This window comes from Rhinolophus sinicus, chromosome 14, assembly GCF_057876585.1.
Source record: "Rhinolophus sinicus isolate RSI-liver-muscle chromosome 14, RSI-T2T, whole genome shotgun sequence".
Classification (NCBI taxonomy): domain Eukaryota; kingdom Metazoa; phylum Chordata; class Mammalia; order Chiroptera; family Rhinolophidae; genus Rhinolophus; species Rhinolophus sinicus.
Window position 1 is genome coordinate 10,279,808 of NC_142514.1, and position 21,880 is coordinate 10,301,687.

At 47.0% G+C, this 21,880-nt stretch overlaps 1 protein-coding gene across 13 annotated transcripts in view; it reads left to right on the forward strand.

Moving 5' to 3' along the window:
* FHAD1 (forkhead associated phosphopeptide binding domain 1) overlaps positions 1-21,311 on the forward strand; it is a 121,513-nt gene extending 100,202 nt beyond the window's left edge. For 7 of the 13 annotated variants that reach the window (XM_088790149.1, XM_088790147.1, XM_088790141.1 and 4 more), the window contains 8 exons: positions 2,473-2,608; positions 3,148-3,272; positions 5,910-6,005; positions 6,459-6,679; positions 7,244-7,409; positions 10,737-10,817; positions 13,327-13,380; positions 18,982-21,311. In XM_088790149.1, the coding sequence (XP_088646275.1) occupies positions 2,473-2,608; positions 3,148-3,272; positions 5,910-6,005; positions 6,459-6,679; positions 7,244-7,409; positions 10,737-10,817; positions 13,327-13,380; positions 18,982-19,098 (996 nt within the window). In that variant the 3' untranslated portion in view covers positions 19,099-21,311. The remainder of the gene's footprint in view (positions 1-2,472; positions 2,609-3,147; positions 3,273-5,909; positions 6,006-6,458; positions 6,680-7,243; positions 7,410-10,736; positions 10,818-13,326; positions 13,381-18,981) is intronic. The other 6 variants (XM_088790142.1, XM_088790143.1, XM_088790145.1 and 3 more) reach the window with 6 other exon arrangements.
* The last annotated feature ends 569 nt before the right edge of the window (positions 21,312-21,880 follow it).

Below are 21,880 nucleotides of genomic sequence, written 5' to 3' on the forward strand. Positions count from 1 at the left end.
ATGTGCTGGGCTCAGGAGGATGCACAGGGTCCCTGCCCACACCAGACCTCCTCCAACTCTGCACGTGTTTGCTGGAATGGATTGTTGACTGGTCGCCAAGATTATTAGTTTCCATTGTGAGGCGGGATTAGCTGAGGAGGGGCTGGGAGGGAGGCTGCAAGATAAAAGAGAAAAAGTATTTGTTTCTTCTCAGAATGGTTTCCACACTCTGACCACTTCCTGCTTTCTAAGCCAGAGTGGGTCAGAGGGCTTAAGAGTTGTATGAGAAAGAATCTCCATCTTCTCTAAATAAACAAATTCCCAGAAGGGCCATGAGTAAGGGTCAAGTCGGGTTCGGGTGTGCTCTTCGTGCTGAGTAGAGGCTGTCACTGAGCTTCGCTGCTGTGCTGCCCCAACCCAGACTGGTCAGTAGCTCCTGCCCCCACACATACAACTGCAGGCACTTGAGGTGTTTACTCCCAGGGCAAACATACACCATCAAAGAGAGTGAGGCCAGTGTAGAACCAATCGGGAAATGGACCAGCCATACTACCTGTAAGTAGGCCAGAGCCAGGAACGGGATCCAGTGAGTTCCTACTAAGTGCAGCCTACTAAGTGCAGCCTACTAAGTTCAGCCAGATGGAGTGACCACTTCTCTCTGCTGCTGAGCCCTGGTCCCAGCTGGAAAGCTGGGGCAAGCGCCTTCCGGCTCCTCTGTCTGACCTCCTTTCACTCAGCTCCTATTTAGTGAGCATCGCCTGTGCTTGGGGACAGCCTACAATGGAGACAAAGACTTTGCCCACAGAGTCCACATTCTGGAAAGGGAGAGACAGGCAATAAACAAGTCAATATCGAACAAATTGTCAGTGGGAGTAGTGCTCCGAGGAAATATACAGCAGGATTTGGGACAGAGAGTATCATAGTTGGGGGTGGGGCTCTTTCTGATCAGGTGGAGAGGAAAGCCTGTCCTGGAGGAGCCATGGAGCAGAGTGCAGAGCCTGGAGGAAGGAACGAGTGGTGGGGACATGGGGGGTGGGGAAGGACCAGCCCCAGGACGACCTCAGCCATGGGCTTTGTACCCCTGATGGCCAGAGTGGCTGCTAAGGGCCCAGGACATGTCACATAGACCTTTAATAAGCTTTGATGCCTCAAAGAAAGCTCAGATGAATGTCTCTTTCCCTCCCCTGTGCTTTGTTCTCCTGGTAACATTTACCACTTTCTGGAATTATTTACATGCGTATTTGTCACGTCTGCCTCACAGAAATGAGCCCCACAGCACAGGGCTCATCTGCCTGGTTCCCTGGTCTCTCCCCAGTGCCCAAACCAATGTCTGGCTCTATACATATATATACATATGTTCTGAATATATAAAGTGAACCAAATTGTTATTTTAAAAATTGTTATAAAAGAACCAAATTTTCAGTTTCTTCCCTTTCTTGCAATTTTGACTGGGGCCTCCCCTAACAGGTTTACTGAAAACCATTCCCAACATCCCATCCTATTTACAGTTTTTCTCTTTAACGCCACTGTCCACCATATATTTTCTGTGCTTATCTCACTGTCTGTCTGTCTGTCTGTCTGTCTCTCTCCCCACACTGCAGAATCCATGACAGCAGGAATTTTGTCGGTATTATTCACTGCTGCATCCCCAGGGCCTAGACCAAGGAGTGCTCAATAAATCTTTGTGAAACGAGTGAATGAGTGAATTGCTTACCCTAGAGAAGTGTTGTTTAACTTGGAGTCCATGACTGGACTTCAGGGGTTCCCTGAACCCCTAGCAAATTATTGTGTGAATTTTTCTGGAGGAAAGAACCCTGAATTCTTCCACATCTCAAAGGGGCACATGACCTTAAACGATGGTGGAGACCGTCCCTTGTCTGTGTCCTTCGTAAGCCCAACTTGAGCTATGTGGCTGGTGGCAGCCATGTTGGATGGTGCAGGTATGGAATGTTTCCATCACAGCACAAAGTTCTGCTGGACAGAGCAGTTCCAGAGGCTATGGAAGTCTCAGAGGAAGGTTTTCCTTTCTCCAGACCAGCCAAGAGCCAATCCCTAACCCAAATTCCCCCTCTAGCAAATATTAGACAACACCCTTATTACCAATTAAGAGGCAAGTATCATGTGTTCTCATTTAAAAATGCCCTTCCTGGAGCAGAATTTGATGTGTTCTTTAGAAATGAGACCAGAATGACAACAAATGGAACACCCAAGCTTAGAAGAATATTAGAAGAAAAAAATAAAATGTGGGGCGGGAACACAGAGGGGCTCTTTTATTTATAGTTATGCTAAGTAGGTAGGAAAGTTAGAAATCTTCCTAGATGTGACTTTATATTTGAAATGAAAATGTTAAATTCCTTACCTGCTTGAAGCCCCTTAACGGTATTTTCCAAAGGACTAAGTGACAAGGTTTCTGCTATACATGAATTGTTCACATTTCTTTTACTATAAGAGAGGTATTCTCATCCCTAAAAGCTGCTGTCTGTACCATTCTAGCCTCAGGAGCAGTCTTTCAGTGATCTGGGGGCCAAGTGCAAAGGGTCCCGACACGAGGAAATCATTCAGCGTCAGAAAAAGGCCTTGTCTGAACTCCGTGTGCGAATTAAAGAACTCGAGACAGCCCGCTCATCAGGTGAGTTTCCTCCTTCCTCGTCTGCCTGTCTGTGCTCGGAGCCATGGGCCATAGACTCCAGGGTTCACTTTGGGGACTGAGCAATTTGCCAGCTTCTATCCCTATAATTTCATAACCAAAAGGATGTTATAATACAAAAAAAAAAAAAAATGGGCAGACATGATCTCAGAGTCAAGGTCAGTCCTTGATTTTAAATAAATATAGGATTTCATGAAAAAACCTACACTGTCCTTTTTCTTACTTCTCTGTGTCCCTGTGGAAACTTTGTCATGGACTAAACACTGAGCAAGGATCGACCCTGAGGGGCCTCCAGTGATACCCTGTTTAGAGGGGTGAGGGCTCTCAAGACACCCAGCTTGTTGCTGGGTGGAGCCCTGGGCTGGGACCCAGAAGCCTGGCTTCAAGTCCCATCCTCTTCCCTGTGAGGCTCATATCAGCTGTGTGACCTCGGACAAGTCCAGTAAATAGTCGTGGTGGTTCTTACGTGCAATAACTTCTTCCTGAGCCTTTCTTTTGAGTCTAAATCATTTCTTTTCTAGATCATAAGGAGCCCCTGAATGAATCATTTCTAGACTTAAAGACTCTCAGAATGGAAAGAAATGTCCAGAAAATATTGAATGCAAAACCTGATTTGCCAGCTTTCTCAAGAATAGAGATCCAAGTGGTAACCCAAACAAGTTTGTCTCTGCAGTGACTGACGCGTGGGAGGGTGGGCACGAGGGCAGGCCCCGTCTGTGTGCCCTGGCACAGCCGTGCGTATCCATGGTTCTGGGCCAGGTCCTGCCTGAGGGGCTGGTGCCGAAGGGTTGTACTGAAGGGTTGTACTGACTGGTTGTACCGAAGGGTTGTACTGAATGGTTGGTACCTTACATACCAGTGATCCACTGTTTGAACCGAAAGGCGGCATTCCATTGGTCCATAGAATAATATATCTGTGCATTGACATTGCACCACCTCAGCCTCTAGCCAGCCCTCCTTCTCACCTGTGTGTTACATTTTGCCGAAACTATTCCAAAGGGTACTTTATGACACCATGCCATGAGTTTGCCCAGAAGTTTGCTTTTTGCTGTAAACTGAAAAAACATGAACACATAAAGGGCAGCAAAAGGGAGCCGTGCTTAAGAGGACACCAGTTTTAGAGTCAGAGAGACCGGTCTTGAAATCTTAGCTCTGTACACTGTGTGAGCTTGGACGAGGAATTCCTTTCTGGAATTCCCTGCCCCAGCTATAAAATGAGGATGGAAAAATTAAAGGAGAGAATTATGTGAAGTGCTTATCCCACTGCCTAACTCATAGTGAACACTTCATAAATGATAGCTGTTGTTGTTATTTAAATAGTATTACTCAAGAAAGCCTTCCTTTCTTAGGAGGCATAGTTTTATTTGCCAGATCCTTCAGAAGTGATTTGATTCTTAAGGTGAAGGTGCCCTGTGCCCTAAATGACTGTTTGAGTGTTTGATTGACACATGGCACATGACCCGTTGGATGGGACTTGCTCTCGCAGCTGGGTCTAAACAGACATGGACTTTCAGGACAAATAATAGTCATCCTATCTGTACCAACATTGTCCTCAACAGTTTCTAGACATTTGCTAAAGATGTAAGTCTTCAAAAATGTGTAGGTTTTCTTGATAAAATCAAATGCTCATTCTCCAAGGCTGAAGTAAAGGGACAGTCGGCCCGTGGAGAGCTCAGCTGGATCTCCTACCCCTTGGCAGTGACCCCTGACCCCACCACTGACACCACAGGGCAGGAAACCTCCCAACTCTCTTAGAAGACCTCAGTCCTCCGAGGTTGGCAGTAATTAAAAAGGAAGAATAGCTGACATCTGTTAAGTGCTGACTGTGTCCCAGGCACTGAGCTAAGCCCTTTGCACACATCATCTCACTGGATCCTCGCAGCAGCCTTCTGTCGTCGTTACTGTCATTATCCCCATTTTACAGATTAGAGAACTTGAGACTTCAGGAGGTCAAGTGCTTTACCCCAGGTCACAGATTAATGAATGGTGGAGCCAGGTCTGTGTCCCTGGCAGCCTGCCTCTAGTACCCTGCTAGACTGCAGAGAAGGGAGTGGGGATGAGCCCTGTCGCCCAGAACCTTAGGTGATTATCCGTCAGGAAAAGGGCTGATCTGGAGACAGGTGCAGAGGGTGCAGCTCCGGGGGGAGGTGGAGACACTGAGTGGCATTTCCGGTGCTTTTTACAGCAGGTCTACATCAAATCATCATCAAATACCGTTTTATTCTCATCTCTACAGATATATAGATAAATTTGTCCACTCATCTATCACTGTCACTTTTGGGGCCCTATACTTCTGTAGTTGGTTTTTGGGTTTTTTTTTTATCTCAGAGGTTTCCAGTGTAGTGCCAGCAAATGCTGTGGGCTGAGAGAGGCACATGGCAAGCACTTAAAACCCAGTTTAGTTTTTAAAGGAGATTTATTGTGGCTCTTTGCGGTCCTTCAGACTCTCTGATCAGTCCAGCGGCTTTTCCACGCAGTCGATAGGGACTTTCAGCGGCCAGCTGTCTGATGGGGGTCCTAGCCACGATACCATGGTGCATTGTCTCTGGAAAGGGTCTGACATCCGGGATGTTCACCCACGAGGTTCCAGCACTAGGAGAAGGCTTGGCCAAATTTTATGAGGGTATGAAAATCAGATTCCTTTAATAACAGGAGGGGGACTATTTTCTAGTTAACCTTCATTCATTCAACAAATCTGCTCACTCCATGCCAGTGCATACCAGGTGCCATGGCAGGCACAAGAAATGGGACAGTGAGCAAAAGCAACACGGTCCCTGTTTCCTTGGAGTTTGTCCTCTAGACCAGGGTTTCCCACAGGTAGTGCTGCTGATATTTGAGGGCCAGGTAATTGCTTGCCGTGGGGCCGTCCTGCGTTTGTGGGATGTGTGACAGCATCCCTGCCCTCCACCCACTGGATGGCAGAAGCACCCGCCACCCCCAGTTTTAACAACAAAAAAATGCGCCCAGGCATGGCTAAGTGTCTCAGGAGGGGACAGCGAGGGTGGACAGAATCACCTCTGGTTGAGAACTGCTGGTCTAGAGGGAAGACAGTGACCCAAGAACAAGACATGTGATGCATCATTTCAACCAGAGTCACACTCTGAAGGGTAGGAACCGTAACGAGAAAGCAGTTGACAAAGGAATCAGGCTGGACGATCAAGAACTGACATGCAAATCAACTCTCCCAAGTTACTGTGCAGTAACCACAGCGTGTTGGAACTTCTAGGTGCAGAAATTCGTCATGGGATTCCAACAGAGAATTTTTATTTCCTTTTTATTTCAGCCTCATGGTGGCCTTGCCAACTCAGGCCCCATCCTAGCCACCGAGAAACCAGGGAAAATGGACGTGGCTGAGGCTTTGGATCTCAGTGAAAAGCTGGTATGTACAGACAGCCTCTGTCCCCGTCCAGTGCAAAGCTGGGTCCCCTGCTGACAGTCAGTGTTAACCATGGGACAGTTTCACTGAACATAAACGCTCCATACATGTTCTGTTGTTACAGTGGCTCTCCAGGGCCCATCTGCTACCCCAGCATGGGTCACACATGGCGCAGCCGACTTCCTTGAGAAACTGGGGAATTAGAATGAGTGTTTTATATCTGTTGTCATTCCCACCACCACCACCACCACCCCATTCTCCAAAAGGCAGTGTGTAAATGGATGTGGGGAAAAGGAAACTCATACTAAAAGCCCCAGTTGCACTCATTTCCAAAGCACGTGTTTGTTCTCTGCAATTGCCAAAAATGAATGAAAGAGAATTTGACATTTGCCTCCTTAAAGCAGCCGCCAGCGGTCTCGGGCCAGGCCTGTGACCTGTGAAACGCTTTCCCTGTAGTACATGGATATGAGCAAGACGCTCGGGAGTCTGATGAACATCAAAGACATGGCAGGTCACGTGTCCATGAAACACCTCTCCCCCAAAGAGAGGGAGAAGGTCAACCAGCTTCGACAAAGGGACCTCGATCTGGTGTTTGATAAGATCACCCAACTCAAGAACCGGCTGGAGAGGAAAGAGGAGCTCTTGAGAGGCTACGAAAAGGACATGGAACAGCTCAGGTACCTCCCGCATCCCTGTGGAAAGCCCCAGGCCTCCATTCTCCTGGCTGAACCTGAGGGCGGCAGCAGACGCCTAGACTGGGACAAGAGGGCAGAGACCTGGGAGTGGAATAACTAAAATATTGGGGTGAAGGGGAGGCAGGACAATGACGAGGGCCTGAGACAGGTAAGCCTCTGGGTGCGACAGCAGCCGCTGACGTGCTCAATGCTCTCCATTCTCTGTCCTGATGAATGAGCAGCACCTCCTGAGTCTGTCTGGTGTTTTACCGTTTGTGACCTGGTCATAGCCATCGTATCTGCAGTGGGCACAGGTGTCCCTCCCCGCGCTGGGAAACGGGGAGGGGTCAGGAACATATCCTTTGCCCCCTCGTGCTATGCTAATTCAACCGATCCGCTGTTTATTCAGCCCTCGTCACCCCAAATCGTTGTCATTCTCGCCTGCGTGTAATGAAACCACTAAGTGGGCTGTATAGGGGACAGGTTTGAGCCTCTCCCAGGTCGGGGACATTGGTGGTGAGTGAGAAAGAGGAGGGAAAGGAGCCTCTGTGTCTCCCGCACGCTCAGGCAGAGCAGAGTATCCGTGCAGATGTACCAGTCGCAGGTAGCCAGGCTGGAGGACAGCATCTACAAGGAGGTGGAAGAGAAGGCACTGCTGAAGGAGGCGCTGGAGCGCACGGAGCTCCAGCTGCACCAGGAGAGGCGGCTCCACAGGACGGCCAGGCAGCAGAAGGTGCGTCTGCGCTTGGCGCGGGAACGCCGGGACCACCCCTCAGCTCCCTGGCAAAGGGAGGGCCCAGGGCATCGGGCAGCGCACTTATTAACGCAGAGGAAAGTGGCAGAATAGCTTTGGCATCAGGCAGACCTAGGTGAAGACCTTCGCTTTACCACCTACTGTGCATGGATATGAGCAAGACGCTCGGGAGTCTGATGAACATCAAAGACACGGCAGGTCACGCGTCCATGAAATACCTCAGGCACATTTCTTAACCTCTCTGAAACGCATCTGGACTTTTGTGAATGGTGGCTGTTATTCATATTTTTATTGTTCTGCCAGGTCCTGAGGATGTATAGATGAGTAATATCTCTGAGAACAAAGATTTGGTTTCACTGTTCTGAGTGCCCAGAACATAGTAGACACCCAGTAAATATTTGGTGGGTGCGTGGCTGGGTGGATAGATGGACGGACGGACGGATGGACAAGTGCATGGAAATGGGTGGATGTCCTTGAAGAATGCATCCTTTAGTGCAGAACAGACAGGTAAAGACCTGACTTCAGATGAGTCCCCTGCAGAAGCCTGCTCCCCATCCTGCAAACCTTCCAGAGAATAGGCTCCCTGGCTAGTGGCCCCAGAAATGAAAGCCGCTGTCATGCTCTGAGGGAGTACCGGATGTGGCATTTCTAGCATTCACTGCTCTGAATTAAACATCACAGACCTCTTTCTGAATGTGTCATGGGGCTCCCTCAGGCAGAAGACAGTTTCCTTTCACACCAAGCAACGCCAGGGAGCACTGGGCCAGTGACAGAGCTGTGACTTTTCCTGTGATATGCTGTCTGGAGAGCTCACCCCTTCTGGGGCACTCCCCAGGACTTGGCAGGTGAGGCCCCAAAGCAGAGACACCGTTCCACAGAATGGGACAGCTAAGGGCCCAAAAAAGACCATTGTCATGTGCTGGCTGAAAAATGTAAGAAAGCCTGAGGATTTGCATAATCAGGCTTCACATGCATTATTCATGGGCTGTCTCGTTCCTACACAATGCAGGAGTTGCTGCCAGCCTGTTGGGCACTAGACATCCTTCAGTGGAGAAGGATCTGAAACGGGCGAGTCTAACCTGTGTTGGGGTTCCCCGGAAGAGCTAGAGCTGGGAGCTTTCAAATTCATGGCACTCACAGTTTAGGGCAAGATTTAAAAGACCTATAGCCCCAATTGTGACAATGCTGATGGCATTGTGTACTGAGCACTTACAGAGTGGCAGGCACCTGCTCCACACAGCACACGCTTCCTCTTCCCCGTCAGTCCTGCGAGGAATGCTGGCGCGTGTCAGCCCATTTGAGAGAGGGGAAAACTGAGGTTAACAGAGGGGAATGTTACCTGGCTGCTCAGTAGCAGAAACAGGATGCCCATCCAGACCTGCTGCCCACCCCGGCCCAGGTCCACTTTTCCCACCCACTCCTGTCTGCATCTCCCTCGCCCAGGCGTCCCCCTCACCTCCACTCACCATTGCTCCTGGGGTTTTCATACCAGGACTTGGGTTTGCACGTAAGGTTTGCTAGCCATATGTTTCAGAAATTCCTGTTTGTCAGGAAAAATAATAGTAATACATTTTAAAGTTTTGCTGGATTCTAAAGGGCATTCGTATCACTCTGTCTTAGCATCAGCTGCTTCCAAGGAGTATGCATTCGTTTTTAAAACGGAAATTAAAGGAAAATAGAATTCCTTTTTGTTTTAAGTTTGACACCTAATATTTTCACAAGGAGCCTTAATATTTTTTCAGTCTCCCATATAAAATTTTGCCTGTTCACAGAGATGTCGTGGCCGAAGCACTGGGAAATGAAATTACTGACCTTGAGCTCCAGGCCGCCACCACCCTCCAAAACAAATGTGATTTGTAGCTTTAATGTTTGAACATCTCTTTACCAAGCAGAACTTTCCAGAATCAAAAGTCATACTTCCCTACTAATACCTTTGGCTGTGGAAATGAGACTTGATATAAGATGCTGGGCAAACCTCAGTGCTGAGCATTCACAGAGAACCTTGTCACCAGCCTCCAGATGCTTCTGGAATGCCCTGCGTCCAAAGCCCTGTCCACGTGACAGAGTGACAGTGACAGTGGCCCATTCCCCACATCACTAGAGAAGGTGGCAGTGTCTCTCAGAGTTCGCAGGCAGGCTTCTGAGTTAAACAAATAGGGTTCAAGCCCCACCTCTGTCCCTACGGGACCCTGAACAAGTGGCTTGACAATTGTATATCTGAGTCCTCAATGAAAACAACCAAAAATGGGAACGATGAGATCTGCTTCACGGGGGCAGCGGAAGCGTTCAAAGACATAATGTCTGTAGTGCCTGGCACACAGCAAGCTCGGTTACTATGGGGGAGAGAAAAGGCAACTCACGGATGGGAGGGGACAAGTCCTGTATTTCTTTCAAAGAGCTTCCTGCCAGTTGACGTGTCCAGCAAGCCCTGAGCCACTTCCTGCTTTCTAGGTCCTCCCAAAGCCAGCAGCTCTTTTGTGAACCTCTTTTTCTAGTTGGTGAATACAGCTAGGGCTACAGCCAAGAAAAAGCCCAGATACTTTTTGTGAATGGGTTAAGGCTGGAATTTTCAATAGGAAATTTTAAATGCACAGAAGTTGCCATTTGAGAAGCACTGCAAGCTCTTTCTTAGCCCTCTCCTTGGGCTCAAAGTGTGAGAAAGGCTGAAGTGTACTGGCTGCTTCTGTGGAAGCAGCTCTGCTCTCTTGCCAATCAAATCCTGGCCAAGGGGTGTGGCCACAGCTTTGCCAGCTGGTGGGTCTCAGCCGAGCTCAAGCCCCCAACCATCCCTCTGCTTATTTAGCTCAGATCCCTCATCTTTAAGATGAAAATGAAAATGACAGCTAACTCATAGCATTCGATGTAATGAGAACATGTGGACAGAAACCTTAGCACATAGGACCACTTGATAGATGCTCTTAGACCATCATCGTCATCATTACGATCCTGTTTACCTCAGTATTTTCCAAGATTTCCTTGGGTCCAGGTATTCTCAAGATCCTGGTTCCTTCAGTGCCAATTGTGTGTTTTTGACCAAGGAGTAGAAATTGGTAGATATCACGTAGGATGAAAATGGGATGGAGGAGGGACCCTCTGGCCCACACAAGAATGAAAAAGTAAAATGTGGTTAGGGTGGCACTGTATATGGGCAGAAGATGGCTGAAGAAAAACCCTCACCTGCCCCCCATCATTTGCCCACAACTCCTGAATCCCAGCATCTCCTAGAAGCCCCTGAGGTGTGTCCCCAGAATAGCACAGGTAAGGACACACTAAACACTCTCTTACTCACCTGGTATTTTCACTCAGGAACGTTTAGAGGATCCCGAACAGAGAAATGCAAAAGAATCAACACCTTGCAACTGTTCCTTCAAAGAGAAAGCGAGGCAGGTATGGAGAGGTTTTTCTGATCTCACAGCCAGGCACAAACCTGCTATAGTGTTTTCAAAGGGTAAGAGCTGATAGAGTGTAAGTGCCAGCATATGCTGCCCAAGGAACAGCCACACACCTTCACTCACACCCCTCCCCCGGCCCAGCCCCTGCCCCCTCCGCTGCCTGCAATCTTAACAAATGATCTAAGAGACAAGCGTCTAACCCAGTATCTCAAGGTGAGAGAAGGCAGAGAGGAAGTGCAACTGTAGTTTTGGCTGATGGAGCAACCATCCGAGGCCCTAAATGATTTGGGAACTTGGAGACAGGTCATAAGAAGAAGGGAGGAGTGGGGAGCCCCAGGAACCCCTGCCCTAAGAATGAAATAGTGAGTGAAAGAAGGGGGAAGAGCGGGTCCAAAATGTACCAGGAATGACGATGACCAAGGGCCAGTTTAACGACCTCCGCACCGGTCAGAGGGGGGGCCGCATTTGACTGGGGGCTTTCTGGCAGCCCATGGCAAATGGGAAACCCAGAGTGGTCCAGAGTTCACAGTGTCCATGAGCTAGGATGGATGCAATGCTCAGAAGTGTTCTCAGAACAAAGATGGTACTGGATTTTCCCTAGAGAGGACTTTGTGTGGTACAACGAACAACATTCCTGAGAATAGCAACGCAATGTCGGCTGGGCCTTGTCTGAGAACAGCTTTTGAGATAGACTGATGTCATCACACACTTTCCAGTGAGTTCAAGAAAAACAGGTGTGCGGGAGCCAGGCTCTGTCCTTCAGTGCTCAGCTGGCCACTGATTAGATTTAGTCCAGGAAGATATTTGGGAGCAATGTTCAAACTGGGGTTCCCTGGAACCCTTGGGTGCCGTGAAAGGGTATGACTCTCAACACACACACACACACACACACTTCCAGGAGAGAAGCTCTCCATTATGTTTTATATGCCAAGTTCTTCAAGATGTTGCCTGGGTAAAGTGGTTCTGCTACAAAAAGGAAAAAGAAGAAGGAGAAGAAGGGAGGTTGTTGGTGTAAAACCACTGCTTTGTCATATCTGGGAATTCGGATGATGGTGACTGTCTTCTGAGCTTAGTTCCTCTCTCCTAAGTTTGTGATAAATATTGAATAGCTGCATATTCAAGGCCTTCTCCACGGAAAATAACTGGAGAGCAACTCAGTTAAATACAAACACACAGGCCTTCGTAGACAGTCGCTCTGAGAGTAGACTCAGCATCCTTTTGTAAGAATGAAAGAGACAAGCACGTAAACCGCTGTCCCAAAAGACGGCCTTACTTCCTCCAGGAGTTTTGTGAGCGTCCAGCAGGGCTGCCAGATTCCAAAGGGGCAAAACTAAGCAAAACAAACCAGGATGCCTTGTTAAATCTGGATTTCAGATCAACAACACACAGGTATTTAGTATAATGTGTCCCAAATATTGCATAGGACCTACTTACACTAAAAAAATTCTTTGGTTTCATTCTGAAATTCAAATTTAACTGGGCATCCTGCATTTCGTCTGGCAACCCCCCTAACCAGTATTTACTGAGCACCAACTAGACGCCAGGGCTCTGAAGCAAATATCGCAAGGTGGCTGCCCACAGGTATATTTCATTTAGTTCATGAGATTTTTTTTTAAGTAACTCAAAATACAACACTTTCACAGAATACTCTGGATTTGCGGCTTCTCTGGGAAACTCGGAAGATGTGGTGACACTAGGCCCAGTCCCACGCACTGCCATCTTCCAGGCCCTTAGAAAGGTGCTGGGCTCGTGGGTTAGCTGCTGTCACCACCGAGCTCACTTCACTCATTTCTTTTACTTCCCTGGCCCCTGTCGGTGGCAGGTTGGTGGCCCCAGTGAATGCTCAGGGTTCCCTGAGAACGTCCCCTTCCCAATACCACTGCACATTCACCTGTTGGCCCCAGCTCGCTCACACTCTCTCTCACTGTGTCCCCAGCGCCTAGGGGATGCTTTCTTCAGCCAACTATCCCTGAGGTGCAGGGTCCTGAGGAGACCAGGGTCAGCAACGGTGATGAAAGCCCAGGAGAACGGCAAGCTCCAGATTTCTGGTGTTGCTGGCTTCTGAACAGGCCCACGCTGTCCCCGATGGGGAGCTTATGCTTGTGGCTTTCATCAAACCTGGGCCTTGGGATGCCTGGGCGGAAACCCACTGGAGGTCTACAGCCTCCTCTGCTGATCTGGGAGGCTCTGCTTCCAGCTGAAGCAGATCTGTCATCCAAGAGAGGCCCAGTGTTCCTCGAGGGCCCCTCCATTAACCAGCCTCCTCCTCTCAAATTCCTCTGGAATCTGGAAATAGACCCCTCGGGCTCAGCAGGACAGTGTAATTGCCCCAAAGCCATGCCCCCCTCTGCAGACCCACATTCTCACCCCACTTGTCCCTAGGAAGGCCCAACATTCCATCCAAATGAGTGGCATCTAAAAGTTGAGAAAAAAATCCATTTTTCTTTGATGCAAAAGTTAAAGAACATAAGCTAAATTTTGTCAATGTTCTTTCTATATTAAAGAGACGAATGTTTGTAGAGACGGTGAAGAACAAGATGCAGAACTCAAATTTCCAGGTGAGCCAGAGCAGAAGAGAGGAGACAGTAGGACGTCAGCAAGAAACCCAGTTGACAGTAATCCCACACCTGTTATGTACTGAGCATTTAGTATGTGCCAGGCACAGAGCTAAGCCCTCAATAGGCATTATTTAATCTTCACAACAACCCTATGGGATTATTAGCCTCAATTATTCAATGAGGTGTCTAAGGCTCAGAGACTTTAAGTAACTGGTCCAGAGCCACACAGCTAAGTAGGAGAGCTGACACTCAAAGCAGATCTGATACCCAGGTGAGTGCTGCTTGCCCTCCTTGAGGTAATAAACATCCAAGTAATAAACCTGATACATTGCTGGTGGCATTTCTCTTGAATTTCAAGGAAGCGTCCTTTAGAATCATCTTTTTTAAGAGTTGAGAATCAAGACTCTGAAATCTTAAACATGTTGAAACGTTGCCATTCACAATTCAGCCCTAGAACTGGAATGGACCCAACCCACATCCCCACTTTGCAGAAAGGAGACAAGCTCTCAGGAAGCTTAAAAGCAAACACATGTTGGTTGAATAAGAGAGAGGAGATATAGTCAAGTTCGATAAAAGCCCACAGTCATTCTGAGACAACAGAATTACCATTGGAAAAAATAAAATTATCCTAGGTCAGGGACATTTTTGGAAATTAGAAGTCTCTTCTCAGCAAACACACTTGTAAGACTAAAAGGTGGTTACTACCCAGAGCAGGATGTTAAGAGGACAGAGAGCGTCCTGAGGGCGCCCCTAGATCTAAGACCTCTGCCACCCTGCAAAGTGGGAATGAATGGGAGGCTGGTCAATTATTCATCCATATACCGTGTTTCCCTGAAAATAAGCCCTAGCCAGACCATAAATTCTAATGCATATTTTGGAGCAAAAATTAATATAAGACCCGGTCTTATTTTACTATAATTTAAGGCTGGGTCATATAATACAATATAATATGATATGATATGATATGATATGATATGATATGATATGATATGATACCAGGTCTTATTTTACTATAAGACCAGGTATAATATAATATAATATAATATACCAGGTCTTATATTAATTTTTGCTCCAAAAGACACATTAGAGCTGATTGTCCAGCTAGGTCTTATTTTCAGGAAAACACAGGTATATGGTTGCGCCAGGAGCAGGCAGAAACCACCCTACAGCTAGTTTTTGTCTGAGGCCCATGTGGGGATGTAAGATGACAGGAGATATGGAGATGGGCCCTGGATTTTGTGGGAATATTGTGCTTGTCTGAGAGGCGAAGCCCTCTGGAATTTCAGGCCACCTCCTGGCTTATCAGAATGCAGACAGATGGTGCCGCTTCAGCTGAGAGCAAAGAGGGAGCTCCCCGTTCTTCTAGGCCTCCAGCCCAGACTTAGAAGTTTGGTGTCCAGGACGCCCTCGGTACAGAAACATTTCCTCCAGGTTCCTTGCAAAGCGTAGCTTGCAAGCTCCATAGCGTGCCTTGAGTCCTCGGGGGTGGAGTCATTGTGACCACCTTGGAAAAGACAGGCCCTGTAATATCTGTTCTTTCGGTCTTGCTCACTCATAAGAGTCTCCATCTCTCATAAGCTTCAGAACTGCCAGCTCCCTCCTGTGTAAGGCCCTGTCCTCCAAAATACCATTCATTGATTTTATTTTATTTTTTATTTCACTGCAGCTAACAGTCTTTTCTAATTATTTTTCAGTGGTATGCTAACATCTTCTAGTTAACAAACATTTATTGAATTCCCTAGTCTAGGCCACATCCTGAGCTTGACACCCAGGATGGAAGAGTAAACCAGAAGGTACTTTCCTGGCCTGTTTTATTCAACAAATATTTACTGAGAGCCTACGACGTGGCAGATACTGTCCAGGTCTCGGGGTCCAAGCATGAATTCTCAGTGGCACAGTATCACCCCTGAGAGGGGGAAAATTATTTTTTTTTAATGTATAAAGCACGCGGGGATGTAAAGTACAGCGTAGGGAATATATTCAATAATAGCGTAATAACTATGTATGGTGCCAGGTGGGTACTAGACTTATCAGGGGGATCACTTCGTAAGTTATATAAATGTCTAACCACTGTGCTGTACACCTGAAACTAATATAAAATAATACTAAACGTCAACTGTAATTGAAAAAAAAATACTTTGAAGTAAAAAAAAAGGTATACAAGGTGTGATCACAAAATATGGTGAATGTTTAAATTTTTAAAAATGTATTATAGTAAAAGACACATTGCTATTAATCCCCCTCAAAACACTCCCCCTTGCTTCAGACTTGCCACTTTCTAAAGCAGTTCTGGAAGTCCTTTTTCATGAGTGTCCTTAGTTGCACTGACTGTTGTGGCTGCCTCGATGTCCTGAATCATTTAGAAGTTGCACGGTGTCAGATCTGGTGAAAAAGGTAAATGAGGACACATGGTAATGTTTTTATTTGACAGAAATTGCTGTACCACAAGCGATGTGTGACACGGAGCGTTGTCATGATGGAGGATGAAGTAAAGACACTCGTGAAAGAGGAACTTCCAGAAGTGCTTCAGAAAGTGGCAAAAACCATGGGATAAGTGTGTTTGAAGCGAGGGAGGGTATTTTGAGGGGGATTAATGGCAATGTGTCTTTTACTGTAATAAATTTTTTTATTTAAACATTCACAGTATTGTTTGATCACACCTTGTAAAGCACAGATATACATACAGTGCTATCTGTAGCATTAAAATTTCATGGGTGTGGGAGCAATCAGGAAAAAATATCTAAGAAGTCTCCTTAGAGAGGGACGATAATGAAAAAAAAGGGTGAGAAACACTGGGTTAGATCAATGAAGAAATACACAAAACTGCCTGCCTTTCTGGCTTACATTCTTGGGCCACATTAAAAAACAAAAAAATACAATAATGATGAAAGAATTCCTTTGTACAAACTGTTTTAAGGACAGAGGCCAGGAGACTGAGCTCAGGAGCTATTTCACAGGAACCCACCCACTCCAAGGACCAGGAGAGGCGTCCCAGAAGAAGGGTTGTTGGAACCGAGACCTGAGGTTGTGTGGGAATGGACGGGGGCCTTCCTACAGCTGATGCTTACTGTCGCCTGAAGCTGCCATGCCAGTGTGTTGGGTTAATTTCCACCTGGGTGTCGCTATTTTAATGACTGGCTTCTATCCCTGCCTTTTCATTCTAAGTGTGAGCCATGTGGGTCCAAACATCTATGGGAGCAAAAGGGGCCACATGCTAAACCAGACAAGCTCAGGGGAGGCCTTAAGAACTCAGAGACTGAAAGTAACCACGTAGGATGGTCTGAACATAAAAGTCCTAACTAAAAGCGGGTCATGGCAGGTAGTCAGTCCTAGGCCTGTAGCTTCCTTGACAAAGGTCAGTCTTTATCTGAAGTGAGCCTATCTGTTGTCTTTTTGCATCTAAGATAACATACCTTTGAAATGTCAGAGTCATCTGGTTTTCCATACCCCTCAGGACACACCCTCCATACCAGGGCACAAGACCAGAGAAGCCAGCATTGCTATCTTATTCCCCGATACCATCTCTATGTGCTGTAAATGTTAATTACTAACTATCCTGTACCCACCAATGTAACAGCAGTACGTGTCCCTCCTTTTTACCTTTTATCCAATCAGATATTCCCCCCCACCCCCCGCTTTGGTTTCTCCTGCCCCCTTAATCTACTACCAGTGGATTTCATGTAACCCTCCCTATGTCTCCTCCTTTGATTCTAATGTATAAAATAAGCTGCAAAACTGCCATTGTCAGAACATTTTCTCAGTCCATTGAGATTGTGCTTCCCGGCAATTGTCATCAGTTTAGCTCAAATAAGCTCATAAAAATTCTTTGCAGGTTTGGACGTTTCTTACGCCGACACATCCAAGCTGAATGCATGGCACTTCGCTGCTGTCCTCAGTTCAGGGAGGACCCTGTCAGGTTTCCCCTGCCCTTCCCGCGCACATTGGCATTTTCCCATTTCCCATTCCCCATCTCTTCTTCCCATCAGCCATCCTGTCTGCCTCTGCTGCCCCAGCCCTGTCACTCAAAAAGGTGGACCATAGCTTGCTGCCTGATGCTTCTTACCCCAAGCTCCTAGCAGACCTGGAGGCAGGGCGTGAGGGGGGGGGGACCCTGGACTGGGGACTTTTTACTTTTAACAAACTCCCTGGCACCCAGCCCCACACTGGGTCAGGGCACTGGCATTTGGGAACCATCCAGCCAGCAATGTTATTGAAAATCAAATAAAAAGGGCTATAAAAGGAAAAGTGGTTTCAGGAGGAGAGGTTTCCGACATTTGCTGTCAGTTTTCATTTTCCCTGGCATTCCAAGCAAGAGACACTGTTTGGGCTAGTGTAGAGATGTCAGCCTTTCTCACTCTGAAATGATTTGGAACACCATCCCATGACACACCCAAGGCTCCAGCCAGCCACTGGGCAGGTCTCAGGAGGTGACGCTTAAACCTGTCTTAAAGTGAACAGACCTCAAAAGATGGTCCACTAGTGCCTTCTACCCAGAACCTGCTCTCTGCCCCTGAGGAAGACAGGGCACATATTCTGGTTTCTATTTGACAGATGGGGAAACCAAGGGTCACATAGTAAGTGGCAGAGCTGAAATTCCACTACCCACAGAGCTCTTCCCCCAGGAGTATGTGTGTCCTCATGGTCAGAGTCAAATCATGCAGGAAGCAGGGCTGGAATTTGAAGCCTTTTGGAAAGAAATTTGCAAGTCACAACCTATCTCCAGTAGGTGCAGAACGATGTGAGAGAGATTCTTGGGTTGCAATTAATAGAAACCTATTCAGACAGAAGGAGGGGCTTTTATAAAGATACTGGAGTGAGTGTCTCATAAAAACTAAAGGTTGAAAGAGAGTCCAGCCTCAAAGAGAACTCGTAAGCTGTCAGATCCCAGGCATCATGTGTCTGACACAAACGTGTGCACAGGCATGCACACACACACACACTCATATCTCCTCTCTGCAATCTCTCCATATCTCCGCTGATCTCTCTCCAGTCATATGACAGGAAGGGATGACCTCAAGGTCCCCCAGTTCAAAGGACCAGCCCAGGGAGTAAGGAGCATTTCAGAGCCCATTAGTCCCAAATCCTGAGCGTGATCATCTGAAAAGCTCAGACTGTGCCAAGCGTCCCGTCCACTATGAGCAGGGCTAGGGTCACACACATGACCCTATCTATGTGCTGTAAATGTTAATTACAGAAAAAGGCTAAACATACCCTCTCTAATAGCCTACATTTTCTCCTCCTATGACATTGGAGACATAAGACACATGCAGCTCAGTAACAGCTTTTCAGGAGAAAGGAACTCCATCACAAGGCATGTGCCCATTCTAAGAAGCTCTGGTTTCCAAACACATGAAAATGTGAAAAGGGAAAATGTTACCTGTATATCTGGGAGGGTGGACACCAAAGCCGTAATGCTGTCCCTGGGTGGTGTGATAATGGTGGATCACTTTAGCTTCCTTCTGCTCACCTCTAGGTTTTGGTATTTTTACAACAAACATTTTGAGTAAAAACAAAAACAAAAACAAAAAAATTGGAGCGGAATGTTTTGGGATCTCGCTGCAGTTACAGAGTTTGTACATTTGTTTCTCTTGCTCGTTGAAGGTTGGAGCCAGAAAAGCCACCCCAAAGATGGACCGAGAAAGAGAGACGCTGAAGAGAGACTCTTCCAGCAAATCCAGCCAGAGTCTTCTGTTCTCTAAGGCTGGTGGAAGCAGCTAGAAATGTCGTCCCACCCGGCCTTGCGTGATCCTCCGTGAGTCAGTGTGACTCTTCTGTGTCAAAATACTAAGACGCTTTTACAGGACTTTAAAGGTTGTTCCCCTAGTGTGTTGTTTCCTAGACATATTTTGCCCAATGTTGTACTTTGGGGTGTGTGAAGAGGGGTTCTTTTTTAAAATACCTATGAATGTATACATACTCAGGTATATGAAGAATATGGGTTTGAAACTCAGACTCCTAGGCCTGGTAGATACAATTATGTAGTTCCATGTTTGAGTCGTGACATACTCACTCATCACACAACTAAGGAGTGCCAAGAAATCCATAGTTAAGAAAACCCTAGACTGAGACTGGGGCCGTGGTATCATGCATATACATCTGAGTTTATTGTAATAAATTTAGAATGCCAATCCATTTTATCGCTTCCATAGTAAAGACTAACATTTATGTGGCACTCTGCAGTTCTCAGCTAATCCTCCCCTAAACCCTGGGAGGTACATAGTATTTTGTTCCCCATTTAACAGATGAGGATGCTGAAGCCCAGAGAAGTTAAGTGGCCTGTCTAAAATCACACAGCTGATAAATTCAAGAGTCGAGACTGGAACCCAGGTTTCTAGTTCCATCTCGTACTTCCTGTTCTGCTATACCAAGATGGCCCAGTAGTTCAAGTCCCAGGACATAAGGACAGACCAAGTACCCAGTCACCAAAGAGGACACACTGCCCAGGTGGACACACTCCTTTTTCGCTGTGTGTGAAGGGACCCTCATTTTCTTGGTCCACTCTCTGCTTCTCTCATATCCTGCCCTTTCTCCAGCCAGCCATCCTCTCACTGCCTCTTTTGTATGGCCAGGACTGCCAGACAAAATGGGAGGAGGGGCCAAAAGTCATGAATATATATTTTTTATTTTTAAAAGCCACAATAAAAATATTTTGATATTTCAAAACCAAATACATTCCTTATACTGATTAAAACTAAACGGAAATGGGAACATTTCTTTGTGTGATATTCCACTGAAGGTACATTTATACAGGATAATGATCTAAAGTCAGTGAGAAAGGTGAACATACCTTATTTCAAAAATACTCTTGAAAATTCTGGAAGTCTTCCATAATTTCCATTACTTATATTGTACCCTATCCCAAAAGTCCAAGATAGCAAGTTTTTCTCCAGCACCAGAAAAGATTACTTGGTTAGGCAGTAGTTCAAGCAGCTGGTTCATGTTTGGGAGCCAAATTGTATGGGGGAAAAATATGTTTTATTGGTTGAACATGTATATTTGAATTTGCACAAGTTAAATGCAATGCCTATGTGACTCCATTGTATTTTAGCTCTTTCAAAGGACATGTTAATTTTGATCATATGAACATTACAACCCATGATGGCAATTTCTTTTCTTCACTTCTTGAACTAGTTTTTTGGGAGTCTCCTCAGACTCACACCCCTTTCCCTGAGAATGCAGCACCCCCCCAATCAGGTTTGCCCTACCTAATGCTTCTCTCTTGACCACAGCTGGTTGGCTGAGCAGTAGATGCCCTACCCAAGCCAGACCAATCACGTTCCTCTTCTAACTCGAGCTGGGCCAATCAGCATCTCTGTCTTTGATGTTTGGAAGTGGGACTCTGGGATGACACACAAGTCATTAGTGGTGCTGGAGCTGAGAGTCTTGATGCAGTTCCAGGGCTGGGGTGGCCGGTTCCCCTCTTGTGTTTGAAGATACCAAGCCAGTCTTCAGAGAGGAAAGGCTGGGGCAGACATGCAACAAGGAGAGACAAGAAACCAAGACCCCCAGGGATACAGTGCAGCAGACACCACACGCCCCTTAGTCATCGCCTCCCTGGACTGTGTAAGCTGAAGGCTAAACACCTGGTTGCCCTTGCAGCTAGAGCTGGCCATGTGACTCCGTCCTGGCCAATGACATTGGGGAGGGCTTCCCTTCTGGAATAAAAGGCAAGTCTTCACTAGGAGAGAGCTTTTTGCTCTTCGTCCCTTTGCCGTAGCTGCTCTTCGTCTCCTGGAGCTTAGCCTTGGAGCTGGATCAGCCGTCTTGGGGCTCCTCAGGCAACATGCAAGAGGCGGAAGCCCACCTCCAAGGACAATGGAGCGGAAAGATGAGAAGGGCCTGGGGCAGCATCCCTGTCCTCTGCGTCATGTCTGAACTGCCTACCTCTGTACTTCCTGTTGTGTAAAACAAATAAATCTCTACCAATTTAAGCCACTGTAGTCAGGTGTACAAAACTGAGTGACTGAAAAGGACAGCTACTTACTATTTTTCACGATCCCATGAGTCAAGCTGGGCACTGGTACCGGTCCATGCTGGCTTGGCGGGGGATGGATGGTTTAGAATGGCCTCATTTACATGCCTGGTCACCGTTAGGCAAGCGGGTTAGGACAGTGCTTCTCAACGAGGGGAGATTTTGCCCCCCAGGGGACATTTGGCAATGTTCACAATTTTGGTTGTCACAATGGGGGAGGGTACTGTTATCATCTAGTGGGTGGAGGCCAAGGATGCCGTTTAGTGTCCTACAGAGCACAGGACAGTCCCCACAACAAAGACTTATTTGATGCAAAATGTCAAGAATGAGAAACCCTGGTGTAGAGAGGCCTTAGCTGGGGCAGTTCGCCTATGCCTGGCATGGTCTCTCATCACCCAGGGGCTAGCCCAGAATCTTTCATGTGAGGTAGACTCAGGTTCCCAAGAGCAGTAGGAGAGAGCAAGCCCCCCAAAACAGACACTTTTCAAGTCTCTATCTGTGTTGCGTTTGTTAATATCCCATCAGACA